Raw genomic sequence first — 27,070 nt, forward strand, 5'->3', positions numbered from 1 at the left:
TAGGTAAATCTCCTAGTCGTTTGTGCTAGCAGAGACTTTAATGGTATGGTTCTAATTTTGGGAAGATCGTAGACAACAGATCACAGCTGTAGTTCTGTCCACGGGAGCCTAATTTAAAGGACCAGCCATTCCCAGAACAGCTCCAATCATGCCTGTCCCCTTCCCAAGTAGCTCCCCTCCCTTCTGCTCACTCTCCCTTCTTGGGAAGTGGCAGCCCCTCCCTGCAGCTCCCAAATGTTGCTCCTGTCCTGCTTCTTCCCAGTGGGATGCTGCTTGCAGTTCACTAGCTCTGCAGCTGACATGCAGGGAGCGGGGCCCAGCTATACCATGTTACTGAGCTGGACCAGCAAACCCTGGCAGAAATTGAGGCAGGGGGCACAGGAACCACCTGCTTCCCTGCCACCCCCACCGCTGCCACTCTGGGGATGTAATCCACAGAAATTTGGGAGCAGCAAGATGCGTATGTACATGGGAAGGAGTAAAGGGTAGGCCCTTTAAATTGACAACTTCATTTCCTCACTGTTGTTACGTATGTAGCAACCTCTGCTGTTACCCTATAAACTTTGTGGGTGTTAATTTATAGGTAGAGGGCTACATCTTGTGTTTTCAATTTGAAATGATGCTGAAGCATATGCTGATAACTATTATTAATTACCAGAAGGCTACAGCCATCGCAATGAGTATTTTTCCAGTTCTGCTTTGGACAACGCTGGCATCTCAGGCAAACTTACTGCAGATTAAAGGAAGTACGTAAGGTTTTTCTAGCGATACTTGAATATTTTATTATTTTGCCATTTTACAGGCTTACAGTTTTCTCTCATCCTGATTTGTTCTTCATTTCCTTAGGAATTCCAGGGGACAACCTCACCTTATACTTCTAAATTGTAATTACTGCCCATCTTCTGTCTCTGCTAATGTATGTGTCTTGTTTCCTTTTGTCACATACTTCTGTCCCATACACATACATATGCTTGGCAGGGTTCAACTTTTAAAAATTATTCAATGAATAAAATCAAAATTTATTTTTAAGCATTTTTCTCCACTTTTATTGATTTAAATTTTCATAGTTGGGCAAAATTATGGGTATGTGTACATCAGGAAATTGTTAAACTAGATAAAGCAGGTAGCTGCTGTCATTAAAGCTTTAGACTATTAAAAACACAAACTGTTAATATCATATGTTACAATATACAAAGTAAATACAGGTCCAACCTCTCTAGCCTGGCACCCTCAGGACCTGACCTGACTGGTGTCAAACAAGAGAATTTGCTGGACCTTGGGAGGTCAATATTGTCTAGCAGCACTACCAATGCATTCACTGCTTACTGGGTTCTTAGAAGACATGTAGGTTTAAATTACAAATAAATAATGGCAAAGAACACTGAGAGCTAGGACTGGTGGCTGTAAACAAGATTTACTGGCCCACGGGAAACTTGGTCACACCTATGATATGTGGTCATCCAACTAACTACAATCATGCTAGATTACAGATGTTGAAATTTTTTTTGTTTGTGTCTGGTTAAATTGATGTATACAGACATCTACCAATAAAAAAAAAAAATCATATCTCAGAAAGCCTACACATATAAATTCCCATGACTTTCAGTTAAATCTCCCTTTACAGTCTTATATATATATTCTTCCCAGGGAACAAAACTTAACACCATCCTGTTTGCAAGGCCTGAGTGGGCAAACTGATTTGTGGGCAACAGAGCTCTGGGACAGCACAAATGCTTATGGATCTCATTGTGGTCCTAGGAGAGATCCACCCACAAAGGTCCAGCCACCTAAATCAATATTTCAAGGATCCAAAACTATTTTTTTTAAACAAGCCAGATGTAGTAGCAGGTTATTCAGTTTTGTGATCTTTAAGCTAAAATGAGCACAAGTCCTGAATGTACTTTGTTAGCTTTTAAATAAACCTGTACAGAATGATCTATTTGCATTTAACTCTCAGCCTTTTGTCCAAGTATCAGAAATATGTTTTATAAGAAAGTACTGAAAGAATGTACTCTAACATTTAAATGAAGTCTGTAATCAGTTTGCTCTGAACTTAATATTCACTTATTATTAATTTATTCGCTAATATATTATCAATTCTTTTGTTTTTGCCATTAATCAACAGTTCAGGTTCTCCCACCTGTTAACTTCACTCTCTCCGTCACCGCACTAGCAAAAGTACTCTTACAATGGAAACTAAACCCTGATCAAGAACTACAGGACTGCATTGTTAGCTATGACGTGACCATTATGACTCCTAAGTGGGAAGTGGTAAGTGTGAAGTACTCTGGGCAGGCTATGCAGGGCTAACACACTGATATCACTGCATTTAATACAGATTAATGCCCACACATAAATAGTATTTGGGCTCATGTTTCACCACAATTCTATACAGGAAAATCTTCATTTAATCCATTTCCAGGAGGAAATTCCCACATCTTAAGCAACACGTTTGAAGTACTTTCACATCCAGGAACGGAAATTTAGTTAGAGACCTCTTCTGTTTGGAGACGTATCTTTGCTGGTTCACTAAGTGAGGGTTCATGACATTTGATACTAATACATTGTTTTGTTTTTTCCAAGTATAATACAAAGAACAATCACAGTACCCGTACAGTTGTGCTTCACAATGGGTTTTCTGCACGGATTCGGACACAGCTTCTCTATAACAACTCATGCATAGAAAGTAATTGGGTTACAGCTGAACTCCAACCCCTCTCAGGTAACAAGAGTTTAATGTGATGCTATAGTCTAGCTGGTAGATGAAGAAAGCATGAGAAGGATGATAGGCCATTCTTTTGAGGTTTTAAACTTATTTTGTGCTTTACAAGGCATTCTTTGTAAGCAAGAATTCTGATCCAGATTCTAACACCCTCATTCACTTGGAAAGGAAGTCGGCCAGGGAGTTATAATCAGGAATAAGATGGTATTAGTCAGTGGCACTACTCGTGGAGCAAGATGCTAGTCTGTCTAAATATGAGTATTAGAATCTGACCCTTAGAAGGCACAACACAAATTCCCAAAGATTAGAAGACACCTGATATTCTAAATCTCAGCTAAGATTACCCTGGTTTTATAAGGTGACCATCCATCCCATTTTTACCGGGACAGTCCTGATTTAGGTTGTCTCATGGGTGTCCCAATTTTTTTTTTTTTAAGAAAGTGGGCAAATTGTCCTGTATTGTGTGGGGCTCCTGTTCCCCAGCACTTGGTGTCCTGGTGCAGCAGCCTCCACTGCTGGGGAGCTCCTCTGTTGGGCATCTGCCCCATTCCTGGGCACCCCTCGGTGGAGCCCCTGCTGCCAGCAAGCTCCGCCATGGGTGGCTGCCTCATTCTCTGGTGCCCCATGCCTAGGAGAGATTGCTCCCACTGCCAGGGAGCCCCTACATGGGGCAGCTTGCCTGGTGTCCCAGCATCCTGTGCCTCATGGAGGCAACTGCTGCCGTGGGGAATCTGCTTCACAGGGTGGTGGCCCTGTTCCCCAGCATAGCAGACCCTGCTTCCAAAGCATCCTGCCACGGGGCAGCTGCTGCATTCCACAGCCCCCAAACACCTGCTGGGAGCTCGTAAAACCCCTATTCTCTGCACGCCCCCCAACCAGGTGATTGCAGAGCCCCCCCCATGCACTGCTCTCCATCATCGGCAGACTGGTGAGCCCTCATGCCCAGTGTTTCACTGTGAGGCAGCAGCCCCTATCACTGAGGAGCCCCGATGTAGGACAGCAGCCTCCCATCCCTGGAGGCTGGTGTCCCTTATTTGCCATGGGGCAATGTGGTCACCCTTCAGTTTGGCCAATATAACTTATAGACAGGAGGTGGAGCAGTCATTTGGCGGGAGCAAAGAGTGGGCAAAGTCATCATGACAATGTGTAAGGTCCTGAAATTAACTGAAAAAAAAAAAACCCAGAAAGATGCATCTCCTGGAGGACTTGTTGGCTCGGGGGGCTGGTAGCATAATACAAAGCCTTCTTCACTTGTAGCTAACTGGTTGACTTTAAATTACTACTGCTTGAAAACTGCTTAGGTGGCTGCATGAAATAAGCTGGGGAGACCTGTCTGGAGCTCATTCTTCACTGCTGTTTTAAGTAATCATCTCTCTGTGTGCACGGACTGAATGGAGATGGGCACTGTTTCACACCCTTAGAAATGATCCCTACATCTAGGTGGAGGCACTTTAGTTGGAAGGGCTGCATGAAGGCGGTTACACTGCTATTGTAAGATTTGATCCCATAGGTGGACTCGCATCCTTCTAAGTCAGTTCTAACCCCGCACTTTTGTTTCAGACACCACACCCTGTCTAAAGATTTTGAATCCACCCTGAGACACGTCTATAGTACACTGCTACAGAATTTTCATTTTCCCAATTGTCCTCTTTTCTAGCCTGTGTTGTTTTCATTGTTGACTTGGTATCCAGCAAGATCAGCAATCAGAGCCTTGTGTTACCAAAAAAAAGCAGCTAAACAAACAGCCCCCAGAGAACGATCATTATCTCCGTTGATGAGAGGTGGAAGGGGGCTGGGACAGTGTGCTGCTAAGAAAGGGCCAGGCCAGTACACAGCTGATACTAAAGCACTGCTGCAGCAGCACTTTACGTACCAATGAGCAGGAGGTTGCCAGGGAGGGGAGAGGGGCAGCTGCCCCAGGGCCTGGCAATTTAGGAGGGCTTGGAGCTCCCAGCCATTGCAGTTGCTACTGTGGCAACAGCCAGAGTGCTGGGCGTAGGTGCTGAGTCTGTGGGTGCTCTAGGGCTGGAGCACCCAGAGGGAAAAATTAGTGGGTGCAGGCAACCATCAGCCAAGCTTCCTCTCTCTGCTCCCTCCCCACATGCCTGTACCATGTACCAGCAGCCCCGAGCCTACCTACTCTTCCCCCTCCCTTCTGCAGTGCCACGGACACTGGGAGGGGTGGGGAGGAACAGGGAGGGGCAGTGGGACCAGCAGGGAAAGGAAGAGGCTGAGGCTTGGGGAAGAGGTGGAGTGGGGGTGGGGCCTGCGGGGATGACAAGCACCCCCTGGGAAAATGAGAAGTCAATGCCTATGGCCCTAGGCTCTTTAAATTGGTGCCAGAAATGGAGGCAGCAGTGAATGACTGGCTGGGAAGGCTGGCTCCTGCCGCCCAGCTCTGCCGTTATAGAAGAAAATATAAGCAGGCCTGAGGGCCAGGATGGACATTTCCATTCCTGTAGTACAACCAAGTTCCTGCCCCTATGTTACAACCTTAAACCCTGCAAACATAAGCATGAGATGGCCATATCAGCCCTAAAACCTGCACTTCAGCTGGGAACCCTGGGAACCCATAAACAGGGTAATTTTTCCTTCAGCCTCATGAGAACACCAAGAGTGGCATTGAGCCAGTGCGCACTCACCTGATAAAGAGCTAAGGGATAAACTCATCGCAAGGTCCGGCCCCTGGTTAGTCTCACCGGGGACCTTCAGCCTCAGTGGTGCCCTGGATTCCCCCAGCTGGAGCCATGTCCGCGACAGCCCTAGTGTGAGGCAACAGGGATGCAACTCCCCATGGTAGAATGGGGCGTATGCAATCCAAGTGCCTTTTACACGTTATATGAGTGGCTTGGTGGCATTTGCTTGCTAAAACGCGCACTGTAATAGCTGTATAACAACCATTCATCAGCATTAACTCTGTAGTAGCAGTGAAGTAGTAAGCTCAATAAAGTATCCCTAATCAACTCTGTGTTAAAGCAAATCCATAATCCTGTTTGCCCATGGGCCTGTAAACAAGCACTCACCACTTCCACGGGTCCAGTGCTATGCTGAGTAAACAGGAAGAATATGTGACCAGAACTCAGTAAGCCAAAATTGGAAGTTAGTTCTACTTAGTGAACGAAATATGAGGTAAGGAGCTATTCTGCCCTCGATTTCCTTTTGGGGTCCTTACAAGCAGGCGTCTCTGCTGAAGGAGAAGACGAAGGAAGTGTCCCTGGGCCCTGACACTTCAAAAGGACCCAGGGCTCCCAGCTGCAACCGCAGCTACTATTGCAGGAGTGGTGGCAGCTGCAGCCTTGAACCCTTTAACTTGCTGCTGGAACGCTGCATGGCATGCTCTGGGCAGCACTGAGGGCTGGCTGCCCTAGCTCTGCTCCGTCCAGAAGTGCAGCAATGCATCCCACCGCAGAGCTGGCCCAGGGGTCCGGTGAGTCTGTCAACCCTCCTGGTTTAAAGAAAAGACTAAGGGAATAGAAAAATCAAGCAGCAGTTGTCTGCCAATAACCACTGACTGAGATATGGGAGAACAAACACAAACACATCAACATCATGGCTGCCACCCTCAAAGCCTGTTGGACCCCAGGGCAGAGGTGACATGAGAAGGTGAACACAGGGTCACATGCACCCCCCCACCCCCACCAGCACCACCTCCCTCCCACACTCTCAGTCAGTTCTGTGCTGTTTCTGGTAAGGGCAGGGCACTCCCCACTCAGTCCCCTGGAGTGGTGCAGCCCCAGAGCAGCAAAAACTTCCTAGCTCGTGCTACTCTCAAGCTGCACCACTCCAGAATGGGGGGAGAAGCTGGGGTAAGGGGGGAGGGAGCATGTGGCTCGTGCCTCCCTGGAATCCCCACACCAATCGCCTCTGCCCTGGGGTATACTGTGACATCAGTGAGTCTTCATCATCTTAATACCAAGAGATGTTCTGAATAGAGACAAGAACAGGGATCCAGAGAGACAGATAAAAGCGATTCCTAAATAGTTTAACACTGGCACAAGAGTGCCAAGTACTGTTGTGTCTGATAAGACTGCGTCATGCCTATGTTTCTCCAGCGGCAAGGTTGCAATGAGAGTCAATACCAGAAACAGAAGCAGCATTTTCTATTTTTTCTGTTCTTTTATCTTCCTTTGTGTGTATTTGTCTTGTTTTGCCTTTTAGGAAATCAGATCAGACTTTAAAAACATCAGCAACCAGTGTTCCCTCTAATTTTTTCACCCATGGATAGAATAAATTTGTTATGTACTCTAAGACATCAGTGGATGTGCATCACCAGTAGAAACCCATGCTGCTGGCTGTGATCAGCTGTGGGCACTCTGCTAATCAGCTGGGTGGTACCTGAACCTGTCCTGCGTTGTCACACAAGTGCTCAGCTTAGAGGGAAACTGGCAACAACCTTGCCAGCCCATCTCAACAATTTTTTCTCTTTTTCCTCAAAAGGGCCACTTAGAAGACCGTGAAACAAGTTTCTCCCCCCTTCTAAATACTCTCGATTTGTAAAGGAAAACAGAATAAAATCACATTGTTAAATTGAATAATCTTACTTAATATTTCACATTCGAAACACTAACGGTTTTCCCATCTGTTCTGTATCTTTAGTAAAAGGTTTAAAAAGTTTTTAATGGTTGGTTTGCCATGGTACTAAGTAGAGCAAGGTCTTTGTTTCCCAAATACTAAAATTTGTTTAAAGTTATTTTGTGTTGGAAAGTTACAAGGTCAGGTTAACACCTTTAACTCTTTGTGCTCATAAATAAGACCTTACTTGAATCATGAGGCAACTTTGAAATAATGGCAGCTGAGTTGTCTTAAAGACATAGGGCAGTCTACATGAGACCTGAAAGTCAATTCTAGATACACAATTCCAGTATGATATTGCATAGCTGGAATCGACTTTCTAGGATCGAATTATCTGGATGTCCTCACTGAGGGAGGCCATCAGGAGAAACTCTCTCATCAACTGCCCTTACTCCTTGTGAGAATGAAGAGTACAGGGGCAACTGTCAAGCCCTGATAGTTTGATTTTGTGCATCCCCACTAGGAATGTGAAATCAATCCCCAGAAGATTGACCCTGATTGAGTCTCATCTTCTAGTAAACTAAGAGGTACATTTAGAAAATAACGGAAAACAAATAATGGGCTATTATTAATGGCAGTACTTTAAAAAAAGAGCCAGAGTAGACCTAGTTGTTTAAGAAAAAAAAATGGTGGAACAATATAAACACTCCAGTTTTACATTATGCCTGCTATTTGTTTGAGAACTATCTATTTTGCTGCAATGACATCACACTGATATTTTTAAAAAAGGTGACTGCTACAGTACAAAATTCAGATGATTTAACAACTGTCTTAACACAACTGTCTTAGAAAATCGAGTCCAGTAGCTTTAGCCTTTTCATATTTTATAGCATTGCATGTTAGTGCATTACTAATTGCACGCTCAGACTGTATGCAAAATTGTGAACTGTGCAGCGTATGCTAATGACAATCAAAATTACGGTGACTTTGTGTTTTCTGTAATATTATAAATGAAGTTGAGCCTTAGTCATGTAGACCATCAAATTTAGTATAATGTGCTTTAAATGTTTAGCTGGACTGGGGTTTAAAGAAATTGGTTTAAGTGAATGGGACTAAAAGAAAATATTTTAAAACTTTCTAATTTTTTTCCCATAATTGAGGGGTGTACACAGAATTCAGGGTGCTATCTGGTGGTGTAAAAGTAACATTTGCACTGTTTGGAATGAATTGCTTCACCACTCAGGAGTAAAGAGTCATTCCAGTCTTATATAAACAGCTTACATCAAATATATACATATACAAGAAACGAAGATTGTAATTAATGTTCTTTAAAATCATGAGTCATAAGAACACACTAGTAAATATTTAGTACTTAATTACTGTACAAGTGTAAACTTCTATGCGCTGTTGGTGTCCTAGGTGCTGTTGAGACATCTGTCACTAACTTGTCCTGTGTGATCTACTTCTCCATTAATAACACTGCATCTCTTCATTGCACCTGGCTTGCTGGCAAAGCAGCACCAGAAGATACAAAATATTTTCTGTTTTACAGGTAAGTGTTTGACTCTGTTTTTGCCAATTGTTAGTTTCCTTGACACAAATGTCTTACAAACTTATCTAATTTAGGTACAAAAGCTACACAGAAGAGTGTCAAGAATACAGTAAAGAAAAATGGGGGAGAAATATTGGTTGCCGATTTTCAACCACTTATATAAAAAATACTGATCTTGAAGAACTTGTCATAATACACATTAATGGGTCAAGCAAATACACTGCAATCAAGCCTTTTGAACAGCTATTTAAACCAAATGCCATTGGTGAGCAAATATTTTCATTTTTTACATATTAAAATATCAGTATAACTTCTTAGGTCTTGGTAAACTGTTTGCAGTAAAATCTTTGAAAAAAGTCTTATAAAACACAAACCTGCACTGCATTTTGATATGAAGATGTGCCGATATCCACTGATCGTTTGAGTAATCCATGGTTCAGTTAGAGTTTTGCTTGAATATTTTCTGAAATTGGAGGTATTAGTGTGAAATATGGTATTTTTTAACTGAGTGTGATTTTGGCAGTTTGGTTTAAACTGTAGGACCATAAAAAATAAAAGACAGAAAAGTCTTATTATTTCATCTAATTTATCTGTCTGCCAATGTATGGTTTCCCACTTTTTTTTTTTTTTTTTTTACTGCTTTAATCATTCTACCTTTAAATGTCTTAAGCACTGCAGCTTTTTATGACACAGTTTAACAGCTTTCTTTAGATGGGAGTTTTCTCCTATTCAGGTTAATTTTCTTTTTCTTAATGTCAACCTATTATTCTAGTTTTATACTGCTTGGACCCTTTGAAATAATTCTTCTCCTATCTTAATTTTTATATCCTTCACTTAGTTTCAGATTTATCACATCTCCTTTCATACACTGCCTTCAGAGAGACATATTTTTAAACTTCTTAGGAGGTATCCACATAATCAGTTTTGATGTTCTTCTTGGAACTTCTTGCAAGTTTTAAGAACCTTTAAGCACAAAGGTGTCTGGAATACACCTTGAGTATTGTATTCCAGTCACCACATTACCAAAAAGATGCTGAAAAATAGAAGCTAATACAACACAGATGGACTCAGCAGGATATATAAAAGCACCTTTGGCACAAGAGAGGCAAGATCCGTGTGTTGAGAGCAGCTTCGGGGGGAGCGGGCATGATCCAACCCTAAGATAAGACAAGGTGAAATAATGTATCATGGTACAAGCTGGTGGAGAGTAGGGGGAAGAGTGGGAAAAGATTATAGCAACAAAACTTAATTTGTGTGAAAAAATGCTCCATACTACTTCTTTGTCAATAAGGAATCTTCCATAGCATGAAATAATTGAAAGTTTCCTTTAAAAAGTACTGTAAAGGATCATAATAAAGGAAGTCATTTTCCTCAACCATTTCTAGTTATTTTTAATATATCAGTGGCTTTATCTACTTCTCAGTGTTTGATCTCTGCTGATGTACTCAGTTCTCTTCATTCATATCATAAAACAAACGCAAAGTGAATCTCATGGGCTATAAATTCTATCAGATCCAAATTATGGCCAATCTTTGAACAACCCCCCACCAGGAGACTTTTTGTTATGGGTAACACTCTGGTACTGTCTTTGTTTTCTAGAGAAAGTGAATCTTCCCAGAAATGTCACTGTGTCTTTAAAACAAAACAACCTTCTGATTAAGTGGGAAAAGCCAGATTCTCCTTGGAAAGAGACATGTTTTGAATATGAACTTAACATCTGCAACAGTAAGATAGGTTACACACAGGTAACTGCTTGTTAAAAGTTGAGGCACTCCATATAGATTTCATCTATGAATTATCTTTCTTATATATCTAGAATGTGTCATATGTAATCCTGTGAAAAAAAGTCTTTTAGTTCATCTACATTTGAGCCACATCTACCGTGCACCGCCCTTCTGCAAGGGGCATGCTAACGAGTGAGAGCTAAAATTCAAATGAGGAAATATTTGTGGAGTAAGGGTTCTTTTGGAAATGGTGAGGGTTCTTTCAAGGGAACCTCATCTACACGGCTGTTTAGGCTTCTGGAAAAAGTTCTTCTGGAAGTAAGATTGCATGAGTATGCAAATGAGGCCTGAGATATGTAAATCCACACCTCATTTGCATTTGCACTTTCACTAATTAGCATGCTGCTTCCACAAGGGCAGTGCAGTGTAGACAGTGGCTTTTGAATTTTAAATCATGCATGTAACCGGAACTCTAATACCATCCTCTACAAGCTACCTAGCTAGGGTCAAATCTTGGGCCCACTGAAAATCAATTGCAAAACTCCCAGGGCATATTTACACTACAGACTTATTCCAGAATAGCTTATTCCAGAGTTATTATTGCAAAATAACCTATTCCAGAATAACATGGCCACATTACAGGGAAGTCCCAAATAAGCGAAACTGTCAGAACTATAGGTGTTCAGCTCCTTAGGCTATGGCTACACTACGAAGTTTTGCCAATAAAGCCCCAGTTTTGTTGGCAAAAGTGGTGGACCCTCCACACACAAAATGTGTTTTGTCGCCCGTATGTCCACAAAAATCAGCACTTCCGCTGACAACCTTCTGCCTCTCCCAGATGAGGAAGAGTGCCATTTGTCAACAAGCCAAATTTGGTTATAGGACTACAGGGATTTCGAAGTGTGGGGTGTCCTTTCGAAAAGGACCCCGTGTAGACAATGTGCACATGATCAAAAGTGGCACTTTCAAAGTGCTGTGGCTGCCATTATGCTAATGAGGTGCTGCATATTCATGGCATCTCCTCATTAGCATATCCCAAAGTGTCTCATTAGCATCCGCCTTTCAGAAGTGGGGGGCTAGTGTAGACATAGCCGTTGATACATAAAAAAATATTGTAAATGTATGTGTGAAGTTTAATAACTGGAGCAATTTAAACTGCTGTCTTGTCTTAAGAACTCTATGACAGCTATAACAATGAGAAGTCCTGTAGCACCTTATAGGCTACCAGATATTTTGGGGCTTTTGTCTTTGCCCACAAAAGCTTATGCTCCAAAATATCAGTTAGTCTATAACATGGATGTCCAACCTTTTGGCTTGCCTGGGCCTCATTGAGTGAAGATAGTCTTGGGCTGCGTATAAAATATATAATATAGTTAATGTATATAAATTACATAATAATGTTAAAAGTGTATGATCTTGTGGGGCCGCATTACTAGCTGTCCAGGGCCACATAAGGTGCCACAGGACTTCTTGATGTTTTTGAAGATAGAGACTAACTTGGCTACCTCTCTGATACTTATGACTATTATGTTGTTTTAAAACAGATATCAAAAACTAAGTCTCACAATTTCAGTTTAAGGATTGATGAAACATGTAGGTACTCCATACAGATAAGAGCTAATCGTCACTTCTTTTATGATGAAGGACTCTGGAGTGATTGGACTGAACCTCTTTATATTGGTAAGAGCCAAAATATCTGTTGTCTAGTAGTTATTTTAATACATATGCTACTGAGTGCTAAATTCTGTGCTGATGTAGTTACCATTAACTTCAAAAAAAAGCCATGCAAGTGTATTCAAGAACATACACTGACCCTTTTAATATTTGCTACTTTTTGCTACTTGTGCATCTTCCAGAATATGTCTTCCATGAATAAAGAAGCTTGCAGATAAATGGAACATTTTGAACATTTTTCTTGAAAGGACACTTTAAAATAGTTAGATTAAAATTCAGCTTTCAATTAAAAAAAACAATATAGCTTGATAAAAGTCAACATGGTGTTGTGAACACAAATGCAATACTATTGCAAAAACAGGAGAGCCAGAAAGTGAAAGGTACTGGATAAGTTTTTAGAGCTCATTGTAAAGAATTCATTGACTACAAAGAGAGTTGTGAGTGTAGCTTAATGAGGGCTGTGCCTACTTGACTCCCCTGAAATCAGGACTCTAAGGAAAACCACAGAGCTCCATCCTGCTGATTGATACAATAGAGGACCACTGGTGCAAATACTATTTCAGAGAAATGAACGCCCTATTGGAATACCAAAACCACCTCTTGTAGTAACCTGCAGTTTCCTTAGGTATTTCTGTGTAACTGCTGGTCTGGCACAATTTTGCTCTCCATGGCCAAAATTTCGAAAGGGCTATGCTAATTGCCAAATCGGAGAACACTAATGAGGCACTGAAATGAATATTCAGTGCCTCATTAGCATGCTGCCAGCCACAGCACTTCGAATGTGCCACGTTTCAATCATGCACAGCTCATCTATATGCGGCCCTTTTTGAAAGGACCCCACAAACATCGATATCCCTTTATTCCTATCAGCTGATTTCAAAAAGGGCCCTGTATAGGCGGCACTTTCGAAGTGCTGGCAGCATGCTAACGAGGTTAGTATTCTCCGATTTGGCCATTAGTATGGCCCTTTCGAAATTTTGGCCAAGTATAGGCATGGCCCATGTGAAATATGACAAGAACCTTGCCTGAGTTGCCACACCTGGGTCTGAGATGCATCACACCTGAGGAAAGCAGCATGTCTGCTAGCTGGTTTATTTTTTTAAATTTGAAATGTACCTGCTGCAGCCACCTCACACCAAGAATGTGTCTAAACTAGAGGGATTTGCTGGCAAAATGGCCATTTTGTTGACCAAACTTGCGGAGCACCCAGATTCCCAAGGCTGTTCTGTCACCAGTCAGTCAACAGAACACAGCATTTTTGTCGACAGCTGTACCCCACTCACCATGAGGAAAAGTACCTCTATCGACCTGTCAATGAAAAGCTGGTCTGGACATTCCAGGGGGCTTTCTATCAACAGAAAGGGCTTCTAGCACACTGGGCATCCCTGGCTGCTGTGTTTCTGGTTGGCTGTTTTGCCAATAGAGTGGACTAGCAGTCCAGATGCTCTCTGTCGACAGAGTGGATCAGTCTTTCAATCCACCCTGTGGTCTGTCCATGATCTGTTAACAGAAGTTTTGTCAGAAGATATCTTCTGCCAAAATCTTCTGCCAACATCTTCTGCCAACAAATCCCTCTAGTCTAGACATAAGTTTGATATGGGTGCTGGTGTGCTACTGGCAAAAGTCAGAATGAATGTTGAGGTCCGATACACCTTATTAGAAGTTACCTGAACTCCTCTTGGGTCTGTGAAGGATAGTATCTTTGGTAGGTATTAATTTGCCTTGATCTGATCCACGTGACACTGCATTTCCTGATTGCTGAACATGTTTTTATAGAAATAGCAGTTATCTTATCAAGCCAGGTAATCAACTGTTTGTGCTCAGCCATCTCCTCTCACTCTTATCTCTGGAGTTACATTTCTTTACTTCCTGATTTTCTTCATTTAAAAAAAAAAAAAAAAAAAGTTCTTCAGTTTGCTCTCTCCTGTTTACCAAACTCTTTCACATCCTTATACTGATTAGCAAATGAACATTAATGTGTTAATCTGCCTAATTGGCCCTAATGAATGTGCCGGGTACCTTTGTCAGCTCCTAGTAACATAATATCCTTCAGCAATGGGGGCCACAGCAATGCAAGGCACCCACACTTCATGATCTGACTAAGCTCTGCCTACAATATGAGGGGAGGCAGTACAGAGCCGTTTACATCTGCCCTACTCTGTTTCCATGCTGGGAAAATTTTCCTCGGTTCTTTTTCACTCATTTATAGATCCCATAAGCTTGTGGGTTTCAAGCTTACAGGACTGTATCCCCTTTTCTTTCTGTCTGCAATAGCTCCTGGCCTCCTCCACCATGAACCCACCACACGAGTACTTATATGGCTGCCCATCTCTGAAGACCAAGCAGGGAGCAGCAGCTGCTGGCTCGGCCTCCAGCTGGGAAGGCCGTGCCACTGCCAGCAGCACAGCAGAAATAAGAGTGGCACGGTGTGAAATTGCCATCCTTACTTCTCCACTGCTGCGGGCAGCAGATTTTTCTTAAGAGCTGGATGTCCATCCACCACTCTTTTTGCCCCACCCCCACCAAAATATATTCTGCATCTTTCCTAGTTTGAGCACCTCTGCTATGAACTACAAGGTCAGGGTCAAAAACTGGCTACTCTTTGCCACATTCACAATATCTGAGGTACCACGGTTAAGGCTGATGTTGAGTTCTTTCAGCTGCCATTAACTGGGCCCTTACTTCCTATCAGAAGTATAAGGAAATACTGCATTGTCTCAGGTAGAAAATGCGGTAACATGGCAAACATTGGAACTGCAGAGGGTAACTGGATAAACTATTAGTCTGTCTGTTTCTTTGAGATAACTCATTAGATCTGGTCTAGCCTATAACAATGAACTGTTTGTGCATCAGTGAGTCTGTGGTGGAGATCTGGTTTCACATGTTTTTTGCAGAACTTGAACTCGTAACCTGACATATTGCACCACTAATTAATTACAAATACCAAACATTGAAATGGATGAAAAAACCTGAAAATATACCTAGATCTATCACCAGGATCATTCATCTAATACCTACCAATGGGCCCACAAGTTCCCCACAAAACACTTAATTCAGTTTCAGTTAAGGTAGCCAGACTTCTATTTACAAGCAGAAATTTGTATTCCTGCCTTATTGCATTGCTCTTTAGGACCACACACAGCCAAAATAAGACAGAAAAGCTTCATAACTACTCTACTTTGTGCAGGCAATTGGGAATAGCTCGCTCCAGTTTTAGGACAAAGGGGACATAAATGTACCTTAGTGCCACTACATGCACACACACACAGACAACCTGCACTGAGCAGAGCTTGGCCAGGCCAGACTATTAAATTCATAGACCTCTTTTTCTTCAAAGTGTAAAAAAAATCAAAATTGAAAATTGAAATTGAAAAAAAAAGAATCTAGTTGAATCAACAATGGTATTTAATGTGCACAATGTTTACCCACATCTCTGAACTGCAATGGGACAGAACCCTGTCCTGCAGCTGTTTCTCACGTGGGTACTCCACATCCACATAATCAGGCCCAATGACAACACAGTGACCACTCACATAAATAAAGATTTGCAGGGTTAGACCCTTAGTCCTTTAATCCACCATAAAGAATCTGTACTGAAGGTGAATGCTGTTTCTTCTGGAAACCTGAGTGTTGTGCTGCAGATCAAATTATATCCTTTCAATTACCCAGTGACAGTCAGTCATTCTGTCACCCTGATGTAGGCAGTGTGCCGTTCTCATAGACTTATGAGTAGCCAGCAATCCTTGAAGTTTAAAAAGCTAAATGTTCAAATCCAAAATGTTTTTTGTTTTGCAGCTCAGACCAACAAAACATGACACGAGGAACATCTTTATTAAACAGAAACATGGCCCTTGACCCCTGGTTCTTCCCTCACAGACCAGGGAGTTTTTTGTTGAGGGAGAACAAACAACTGATTTCAAAGAAAAAAATGGTGGCCTCACTGCATATTTTCTTGTCTGTGGCTATTAAGCCTGGAAAAATCTAACTCCTGGCTGGAAGGGATTAATATATGTAACCAAAGAGTGGTTTAACGGAAAACAAGTTATTTGTGACCACGATTATAAGTGAGCTGTGTCTTTATTGCATACTCAGATGCACTGGCCTGTTGGGTAGAATTGCACAACGCAGTATGTTAACAGAGCAGACTGCTTTGTGCTGATAATGACTGTGGCCCTGATTAATGCCAATATGCAGCTTTCTTGCTTTTGTGCATAAATTGAGACCTAGCTTTGGAGTAGAAGTCTGTGAAGCTAGTTTGCTGCCGCTTGTTCTTATGCCATAAATATTAAAAATTGTATATACAGAGAGAAATTATGCTCTAAATTACACCCATGTAAACCCAATAAATGAAGGTAGCTTGGTTCTAAGGGCTTATCTTTTGGACGAATTTTACCCACTGTGTTTTGTTTCCAAATAGGGGAAAAAAGAAAAAAAAAAAATCTTACTTTTTTTTTTTTTTCTTGTTTTTTTTTCCCCCCCCCCAAATCCAGGAAAAGACCAGCTGTACTCCAAGGCCTACGGGGTTCTCAGTGTGCTTATATTATCTGTCTGTTCCATGGCATTGCTTGTTGCTATAATATGCAGAAAGTAAGTACTGTTGATTAGGAATAACTAATTAGTATAAAAGCAATTTGCATGAGGAATCATTAAATACATTATTCTGTACATCAAGGGCTTTTAATCTGATATTCAGACTAAACAATGGAAGTTGTTCAGCGAATTTGAGGAAGTTTAGGAGGATGATCAATTTAATCTCAAAATTCCAAAGCCATAGCTTCAAAAAGGGACTGAAGCTGTCTCCGCATGAGATGGACTGTCAGGCAGCTATCTTGTCTACTTTGCTCAGCCCATACTAAGGGGGACCCTGCTAGCTATTTATTGCCATAGAAGAATGCCTCCTTTAGAGGTGCTAAGGGAAAAACAAATCTTTGTGGTTAAAGGCAAAGGCCATTATTTTCAAACTTGTAGCCTAAAGTCAGAACCTGAAATCCACATTTAAACAACTGTGCATGTGACCTGATTTTCACGGACCTCAGCACCACCAGAAAACAAAGCCAGTATTGACTCAGACCCTTAGCATTTAAATATTCTCTAGGACTGATTTGGCAAGTATTTTGTAGCCTTTTAAATATTGGTGCCCATGGATGCCCTTGTAACCAATCTCCCACAGACATTCTGTGAACAAACCCAGAAATATTTTGGATTTCAGTGGCAGTACCCAGGAAGAGACTCAAATCAATGAGGAAGTCAGTTCATCCATGATGAATCAAAAAATAAAATCAATAATATAATTCCAGACTCCTCTCCCTAAGAGATATATCAAGCAGCAGCCATCAGATTCCCAATAAAAAGGCTCCCAATAATTTAAGCACTGTCCACTAACTGCCTATTAATTTTCTTAATGGCTCTTAAATTAGTTGCTCACCTGATTCCTTCCAAGGAAGTTTCTCTTGTCAAACTGAAAACAGGGATTGTGAATCACTGTGTATGTCTCCAGTGCAGAGTGAATTCAGGAGATGGCGTTGTATGTTTGGTAGGAGGAAAATTAGGGCCTTCTTACCCCCATTTTATAGTGACTTAAGCCTGGGCTAACGCATATGGCCAGAGGTGTGGGGAAGACTGCCAATTTAATGGTCACTCAGGCTGGTAACCCCCTCTCTGAAGTTAAGGGCAGAGGCTCACTCCTTTGAGTGCTAGTAATCCTCCGCTACCTTCCCACAATTCCTCCTCTGTGCCCAGGAGACACTTGTTCTCTTGCCATTACTGGGAAAGCGTTATAGAGCAGTGCAGCTTACTTCACCTCAAGGAGCCTGGGATACACCCGTGAAGTTCTAGCCCCCCCGGAGTGCAGCACCAGTGGAGGCACTTCTACGATGCAATTAAAAAAATCCATGGCACTGAGTGTCAGAGCCCTGCTCAGTCTGACGTGGGCTCAGGCTGGGAGGCTATAAATAGTATGTTTGAGTTTGGTCTGGAGCCCATATTTTTAGACCACGGCTCCTGCCATGGTGGGAGGGTGTCAGAGCCCAGGCTGCAGGCTGAGTCCAGGCCCACGGACAGGGGGAGGGGGAGGGAGCAGGTGCCCCAGGAGCTGGCAATACAAAAGGGCCCAGAGCTCCTGGCCGTTACCATCACTACTGCAGGAGCGGTGGCGGCTGGAGCCCCAGGTCCTTTAAATTGTGTATGTGCACTGCAGTCTGAGCAGTGCTGAGGGCTGGCTGCTCTGGCCCTGCCTCTTCTGCCTGAAGCCCTGCCCCTCCTGGAGCATGCCCTGCCTTGCCCAGGCTGGCAGCCCAGCTGCCTGAGGCTGAACATCCGCACTGCAATTTTACAGTTTTGCCACTCAAGTCAGCAGACCCAGACTAGCTGTGGCCATACCGCAGGTCTTTTGTCGCAGTGTAGACATACCCAATAACTAAGATAGGGCTTTGGAGAGTGGCTGCTCACCCCTAGGCTAGGATAACCTAAGTGCTCTTGTAACTGCCTACAGGCAGGCTTGAGCCTGGGACCTGTGGAGCTCCAGGCAGGTGCCTGTACAGCTTGAACTAAAGGCCAGCTGGCTCTCAGCTTAGGCTGCAGAGAACACATTCTTTCTCTGCGAAGTGGTCTAGGTACCACAATATGGGACAGTTAAGCACACACAGGTGTGTGGGTTACACTCAGACCAAGTGCCAATCACCCATGTTGGTAGTGCTGGGCAGATATACCCTTAGCATTACAAGCAATTCACTCACAAGGTGACAGCAGCATGTACATCAGTACTATTTTCAGTCAGCTCTCCTCTGTCCTCTTCTGTAGCTGGATCCCCATCTGCTTTACTCTTGAGTGACTCACACTTCAGGGGGTGAAATGCACGTTTCAAATGATTTTGTAAGACTGTGTTCAAAGCAGGACACACAATGTTCTCTCTTTTCCCCTTGGAAAGAGAGAAAGTGCCTATGTCCCCTTGGAGATCTCTTGCTTAGGTTCCCTCTTGCTTTCTCTCATTCCCTGGGATTCCTTGGCCACACACCTCAGGCATAAGTTTATAGCCTGTACATCAGTGAAAAGATTTCACCGTGTTTCATTATTCCAAGTCTTCCCTTAGGTGACTAGTAATTTGCATCAGTCCATCACTAAATAATTAGCTAAGCACAAGTATGGATTTTAACACCAGCCTACTGAGGCAACAGCATGTTTAGCTGGGGAATGTCTACCGACAACAAGGTGGCTCCTTCAAAGTCTTCTATGATTATCTGTCAGGAAAAGAATTACGTGCCCATGTGGGAGACATGAAGGGGAGTAAGTTAGAAGCACGAATTTACTTTAAAGAATTTCATCAGAAGGAATAATGAGGTAGAAAGAGTTTGGGAGAAATCCAAAAGGCTTTTGAAAAAGGCAAAGTGATAGTAATGCAAGAGTTCAACAAACCAGAAGAACTGGGAGAGATGACATAAAATAAAAGATCAGTCACTTAGTGGGTATGGTACAAGACTGCCTCTTCCCTAAACAGTACAATGGAGTTAAACAGACAGGCTGCATCTACGTTAGCTCCCTCCTTTTGGGAGGGGCGTGGTAATGAGGGATTTTGGAAGATACTAATGAGGCCCCGCCATGAATACACAGCACCTCATTAGCATAATGGTGACCGTGTGCGATTCAAAAGTGCCGTTTTTGAAACACATGCCAGCCGTGTAGCTGGGGGACTTCTGAAAGGACCCCCTGATTTTGAAAGCCCTTTCTTCCCATTTGAATTTTGGGAAGAAGAGGCTTTTGAAGTTCGGGGGGGGGGGGTGTTTGAAAATACTCCACCTACACAGGCAGCGTGCGTTTCGAAAGAGGCACTTTTGAATCACACGCAGCTGCCATTATGTTAATGAGGCACTGCATATTCATAACGACACCTCATTAGCATCTGCCAAATCCGTCATTACCACGCCCCTTCCGGAAGGAGAGGGCTAATGTAGACACAGCCATACAATTCTCACTTTGATCCCAACCAACGTGGATGGAAATGGTGCAAATATATTAGCTGAGAATGTAATCAACAGAGACTACCCTAATTGTTGCACTGGTTTAAAACCAGCATGAGACGGAATGGAGAATTAGGCCAGGTACATTAAGGATAAGATTTCATCACAGAGGTCCTGGATTCTGTGACTTTGACAGCTCTCTGTGACTTCTTTGGTTTTAGCCCTTGCAAGAACAGCACCAATGGAGCAACTGTCTGAGCCTGTCACAGCACCGGACCCCCAGGGAGAGGAACAGCAGTCAGTCAGTAGCTACCCCTTGTTGGTCCCTCCCACATATTTTTAGTAAAAATCAGGAACAAGTTACAGGCTTCCATGAATTTTTGTTTATTGCCAGCAACCCGTCCATGATTTTTACTAAAAATACCCAGGACAAAATCTTCATCCCTATGGGATAATATCTATAATCCTGCTCAGGCAATGCTATTGCCCATTTAAGACTACAGGATCTGGCCCTATGGTTGTATTTTGGGCTCAGCTGAGATCAAAGAATATAGCTCCTCCATCTTAATGACTGAAATGCTGGTTAATTCAATAAGACACATCAGTAGAGAGGGAGAGGAAAAGGGAAATAAAAGGTTTCAGAAAGAAATGAACCCTCTCTTTCAGCACGGTCACTTGAAACACACACGGCTCTGCATTGCTCATTATCACAAGAAACAGATCTCTAAACCTTGAGGCCACATAGTAACTTTACAATATGAAGTGAGAAAAACCTTACATAGCTGTGTTTCCTTTGGCTGGGTTAGAACTTACTTCACTGCCCCTCTAGGGTGCCTTGAAAAGCCCAACACACACAGGCCTAGAATTGAGTCACTGAAGATTTTCAGCAAGGATTACTCCGGGTCAGCCAAGTCCAAAACAGTTACTTTAAATCTCAAGTACTAAATTTATAAAATCTTAGCATACTAAAGAAACATAAGAACAACAATTTCTGCAAAATAACAAGGCTGCTTTAACACCCACATACTTTGTTTTATTTATATTTATGAACATAGTGTAAGTCTAAACATATCAGTCCCTACAGAAACACAGTAAGAAGTAATTCAGAAGCTTAGATGGAGTTTCTCAGAATCTCCACAGCCATCTTTGATCACCAATATGAAAATCAGTACTGGCTGCTGAGAAAAATAGCACTGCAACTAAATCCCTGTGTGGATACAAACTTTGTATTAATGAATGCAGCTGTCTGCAGACATCCCATGACTATCTCTGGATTTGCAGGGCTCTAACTGCAAAAATGGCTTATCTCCTCTTGTTTGCAGAAGCCTCCAACTGGCATCCCCATAGCCTCTTCCTCCTCTGCAAAAATTATTCAACTAATTAAGCACACCTTCAGGTTAGGCATATAAATAAAAAAGACATTGCTAGAGAACTAAAACACTAAGAATAGCAAAACATACAGGGATTTTTTCCCCATCATCACTTTTAAATAAGAGCAGAGCTGGTGAAGCATACTGGGTGAGACATTGTAACTAAAATTGTTCAGCTAAAATCAAACAACATTCCAAGTAAGCAATTAAAAGGAAGCATTTTCCTCCCCATTTCCCCTTTGTTTTATTAGCATCCCCCAGGTTCTCTGTGGGAGGGTGAACAACATCACTAACTTACTGCAAAATGCTTTGAAAGTAGAAAAAAAACCTAATCTACTTTTTGATAGTGAGGCTCACCTTCTCCTGATCCATATAAGTCCTATAGCTTTTTGCAGAGCTGCTGATCTACTTGTCTTGAGTGGAGTTCAGTTACAGGGAACCCATATCATATGCCCCAAACCACACCCAGTTTCAGGCACTACTGAGTGTGGAGTGCTGATTTTGTATTTGCCAAGCACCAATGGCCCAATCTTTCCTACCCATCCCCATTTGTCTATAGATCTCTTAAAGGGACCTCTGTTAGGCATGTGGGTTACAGGTGCCCCAATGCCAGAAGCACTGCAGAGAACAGATTATGCCACTAAGTCACATTCCCTCCTCTTTGCCCTGGGCAAAGTGTAAATTGTTGCATTCATTTCACTACCCACTGTGTGAGGCCAGCTGCTCTAACCAGGCAAGTATGGTGACTGAGCGCCATTTCTCCTCTCTGCTCTGCTTCTCTCCTCCCCGCGGCAGGAATCAATCTGAGCAGTAGGATCAGGAGAGTGGAATGTCTGAGACAACAGAGCCCCTGGGAATCAAATCCTGGCTAAGCATGCAGCATGAAAAAAAGCCCCTGATTTCTTTCATAACCTGTTTTACTGTTTCCACAGGTATCACGTATGGAACAGACTCTTTCCACCAATTCCAACACCCCAAAATAATTTAAAAAACCTGTTTGTAAATCACAACTATCAGGTAAAAAAATTTAGTTATTAGTCATAGAGAGGAGCTAATTGACAGCCCGTGGCTGCTGCCTCTTTTCTACACATATGCCAAACACGTCATTCTTTTGCATTGTCTTCCTGGATTGCAGTTAGCGTTGCTCTGATTAAGATCTCCTTTCCTGCCATTTATAATTTTCCATGTAAATATTACACAGGAGCCACATTTTCAGACTAGCGCATGCAGAAATGTGTTCGTGTAATTTCTGTGGGCAACAACTGCAATAAGTCACACAATCATAACGGCAGGGGCAAATGAGGAGCTAGAAATTGAATTAAAGGTTTGCACATGCAGTTAGAACAATTATGGTAACTGTGGCCAGATTCCTAAACTGGTTTAATTGGCAAAGCTCCATTGACTTTAGTAAGGACTTGGCTTTATTTGTGGATTTTCAGTCTGTGGGAAACCCTAAAGGGTGGCCTTATAGCTTACGTAGCTCTAGTATATTAAGCGCATACTAAAAATAAGACAAAAAGTTCAAGGTATAAGACCAATTTCTGGTAAAAGAACCAAGCCTTTGCTTGAAGAACTAGCCTCTAAAGCAGGGGTGGGCAATAATTTTTGATGGGGGGGGCTACCCCAAGAATTTGGTTACTGGTTAAGGGCTACACTCTTCCCTGACTTTAACTGGGGAGACCAAGGGGTCTGGAATGGAGGCTGGGTGCAGAAGGGAACTCAGGGTATGGGACTGGTGTGCAGGGGCAGGTCTGGGAAGCTGGGTTAGAGATGGGGTGAGGAGCGGGTGGTGACCTGGAGCAGGGCTTCAGGTGGGGTGCTGGGGTTTTGGTTCTGACCTGGGACAGGGAATTGTGGGGTAGGGTCTGGAAGGGGATCTAGTTGCAGGAGAGAAAAAGGGGTGCAGGAGGGAGTGCAAGGAGTGGGAGGGGGTTGTGACCTGGGGTGTGCAGGAGGGGGACAGAAGGTTGCAGAGGAGGGAAGAGCTGGGGTGTTAGAAGAAGGCTCTGCCTGATAGGCCCTTTCCATTCTGGCTCCTGACCAGCAGCCCATCAGGTTCTTTAGCCAGGAGCTCTGCCTTCCATGCCCCACCCCCAGCTGTTCAGAGAAACCCACAGGGCCATAGGTATCACTCTGAATGCTATGAGCCCAGGGGAGGGGTACTTAGTGTAATGCCTGTCCTGCAAACAGGCAGCTCCCATTGTTCAGAAAGCAGCCAGTTGGGGCAGTGAGATTGTGCTGGGGGTGGAAGAGGATGCCACACTGCCCCTGCGCTTGCAGCATTCACAGAAGCACAAGCCCGTTGCAGCTGGTTTCTCTGAACAGTGGATGGGGGTAGGAGGCACAGGGAGCCTGACTGAGGCTCCCACTGCGCTGTGGGCTGGGTCTGGTGGCTTGGTGGGTTGTATTTTGCCTGCCCCTGCTCTAAAGTCAGAACCACCAGATCTGCAGAGCTAGACCAGAGCTGACTACAACTGTGAATTGCAGAGGGGAGGGGTGGGCCAGCTGATACGGCCTCGACTACCTTCTGAGGTGAGGTATAACACTACAGACTGAGGTTCTGCCAGACCTATAACTTGCCAACCGAGGACCTAATATTATGCAGTTTTTATGCCTTTTTATGTTTGGAGAAAAATACAATTGTGGTGCGGCTAAGAAATAACTTTGCCGTGGCTTTTCATGCAGAATGTGGTATAGTAACTTGCTTCTAATTCCCTCCACCCCTGAAAAGCTTTCCTGTGTTATTCCAGGGGCTGATCAAAGCAACTGGTTTAAGAGATTATTGTTTAAGCTTTCAGTTTGTTTTTAATTAAAGGAAAGTAAACAGTGGAAGAGAACATGACTGGGTATTATAAACTGATTTTAGAATAAGAGAAATAGCAAATATTAACACAGCAGCTAAGCAATCTTTAGAGAAAGCGAAGTGAGACAGAGCATTTCACATAACTAAGAGCATTGGGTTTTACTGAGAAATAAAGTGAATTTAATTTAATTTACTTAAAGTGAATCTAATGCAGGTGAATGATCCAGTGCGACAACCCTAGAGGCAGAGGGCCTCTGTTTAGCAATGGACTATTGCAACCTGAGCAGCAGCAGTGCAAACTTTCCCTCACTCCACTCACAGGCTGTAGTTTGTTCTGATGGGATCAGTTCAGTGCCAGGTCAATTTTGATCTCTTTGCTAAGACTGTCAGCGTGGGTGCAACTGTGGCATTGGCTCTCGATTCTTCAATATTTAACCTTCAAGTGTAGCTCAACTCAGAAGAGGGCTTGTGTGAAAATGGCATCACAGTAATGGCTCCAGGGCAACTTTTCTCAACTTACAAGTAAACAGCTATTTTATCCTGTTGCTAGCCCTACAGACTGAGCTTGGCATCCTGAATGTCCAACTGTGTTCTTTGGTTAATAGATCATCACCAGATGAAAGGATCTGCAGGCTAGAGTCTAACCATGATTACAGCTGGGAGTCCCCATATGGCATCATCATTAAGCCTTATCCTCTATAGGACAGGCTCCCTGTCTCATAATTCCATTCATATGGCTTTTCTTCCATAGATCTCAATGCATTTTGCAAATGAGGGAAAGTATTGTTATTGCTTGGGGGGGCTGACAAAATTGCTGGGCCCCTGGGCAAGGAGGGAGGCTCTGCACTCCTGGAAGGGATGGGGCCTCGGGCAGAACGGGCAGAGCTGGAGCTAGCCTTCCCCGGCCAGCCCTTCAATGGAGAAAGCTGTCCAGGGCTCTGGTGGTGATTTAAAGGGTCCAGTGCTCCAGCTGTGGTTGTGCTGGCCAGGAGCCTCAGGTCTTTTTGAATCACTGGGCTCTGGGGCAGTTGGCCCCTTTATCTCCCATGTTGGTCGACTGGTTAATGCCACTTTACAAGGGGGAAACTGAGGGACAGCTAAAGATGAAGGTTGGAAATCTGGTCCCACTTATGTTCGGGAAAGACCCCACCACTCCCATACTGAAGTGAGTGAGGCCAGGATTTAACAGAACTTGCCCATGTTACAGCACCTACTGTTCAATACTGTCCAATAGAAGCCCAAGTTTCTTGCATGCTAGTATGGTGCACCACACCATCCTGCTCAGAGCCTGAATAGCTAATGGGATGGAGTAAAAAAGTACAGGTTGCTCCTCTGAAAAACAGCACTCTGGTTTGGCAACAGCCAAGGTCCAGCAGGACCAATGAGGATCCTGGACGCCCAAGGGCAGGAGGGGAGCAAGAGAGTCCTGAGGCAGCCTGTGATAGTGTGAGTCCAGGACCAGAGCCTGCAGCAGCCCTTGGCAGCATAGGGCTGGGCCAAAGCCCTATAGGAGGGGCCAGAACCCAGGCCATCCAGGACACCTGCAGCAGCTAGGCAAGGAGCCCAGCTGGGAGGTGGGGAACAGAAGGAGGGTGCCTGCAGCTGACCCTTGTGGGGCCAGTGGCAGGGAACTTACCCTGGTCTGGTAAATTCTTTTAGTTGGGACCAGTCAGGTGTCAACAGTACTGGACCAGGGAGGTACAACCTGTAGTCAAGCTTCGATTTTGCAATGAAAATAAATGGCTATGACGCCAAATACACCTGCGGCAGGTCTGTGGCGTAAGGGTGCCATTTCTCACACAGTCAGTACTTTGGTAGAAAATATACAAAGCTGGATTTGTGGTGTTTGTCAACAAACATCACACTTTCAGTGACAAAAGTGACATTTGTCAGCAAAATGGCCAAAACCAGCAACTGTGTTAATTGTAATACAAATTTTATGTGACTTATCCCTTGCAGAGACATATTTTGCATCCTGCAAAAATTTCCTACTGCTTGCATAAATAATAGGTGTATAGTTTCTGGAATACACCAATTTCAGAGATAAAATCTCAAGCTAAAATATATATTTTGCAACTGTGTGTTTTTAATCATAGTGAACTAGGAACAAAAGTGAGGGAAGTCTGGAAGGAGTATGGTGTGATTGTTCATCATGAACTGTCTCTAAGAAGCATTTTTCATCTCTCAGCTTTGTTGCTAAAAGCAGTCTTTGTGTTTCAGAGAGCACGTATCTGTATCAGTGAAACGGAAACAGAAATTGGAAGCTGTTCAGGCGATCTTGGAAGTTATGTTGAAGACCTTTATTTTGATGTCCTTGAAGATGCTATAATCTGAAATATTAATCCAGCCATGATTTTGACATTTACAGGATTGTTACTGCAAGGGACAACAGCGTAGGCTGGATGAATCTTCAGGTCATACTTCATCAGTGCTTCAAACATAGTAAAATGTGTTGCTTTCAAGAGGTACAGTTGCTTAATTACGAGCAAGCACATACAAATATGTCACTTTTTAAGAGGAATGTGAATATGTTCTATAAGCATCTCTGATCATAGCGTGAAAAAATAAAATTCCATTCTGCGAGAGACAAAGACCTTTTGCTTGGCAGCTAAGAGACAAAACTCCAATAACCTCAGTGAAGTTGCCTTTGCTTACATCAGAGCTGAATTTGACCAGATGGAAGCAGTTGCTGGTCTTGTTTCTGGTAACTGGAATATTTGTGTCCCTAGTACCCGAGGTTCTGAAGATGGGGGTAGGGAGC

At 43.3% G+C, this 27,070-nt stretch overlaps 1 protein-coding gene across 1 annotated transcript; it reads left to right on the forward strand.

Moving 5' to 3' along the window:
- The first annotated feature begins 676 nt into the window (after positions 1 to 676).
- On the forward strand, positions 677 to 26,643 carry IL5RA (interleukin 5 receptor subunit alpha). Its single transcript, XM_075005946.1, has 10 exons — positions 677 to 746; positions 2,126 to 2,271; positions 2,584 to 2,722; positions 8,654 to 8,786; positions 8,861 to 9,051; positions 10,386 to 10,531; positions 12,055 to 12,208; positions 16,681 to 16,771; positions 22,439 to 22,523; positions 26,530 to 26,643. Exons 1-10 carry the CDS (start codon positions 677 to 679, stop codon positions 26,641 to 26,643), a joined length of 1,269 nt encoding a protein of 422 aa, XP_074862047.1.
- Positions 26,644 to 27,070: the final 427 nt, after the last annotated feature.

Source organism: Carettochelys insculpta, chromosome 11 (genome assembly GCF_033958435.1).
Source record: "Carettochelys insculpta isolate YL-2023 chromosome 11, ASM3395843v1, whole genome shotgun sequence".
Taxonomy (NCBI): domain Eukaryota; kingdom Metazoa; phylum Chordata; order Testudines; family Carettochelyidae; genus Carettochelys; species Carettochelys insculpta.

Coding starts and splice junctions, on each gene's coding strand:
- IL5RA (XM_075005946.1), top strand. CDS start 677: ATGAGTATTTTTCCAGTTCTGCTTTGGACAACGCTGGCATCTCAGGCA. Junction 747..2,125: donor CTTACTGCAGATTAAAGGAA/GTACGTAAGGTT, acceptor ATTAATCAACAG/TTCAGGTTCTCCCACCTGTT. Junction 9,052..10,385: donor ATTTAAACCAAATGCCATTG/GTGAGCAAATAT, acceptor TTTGTTTTCTAG/AGAAAGTGAATCTTCCCAGA.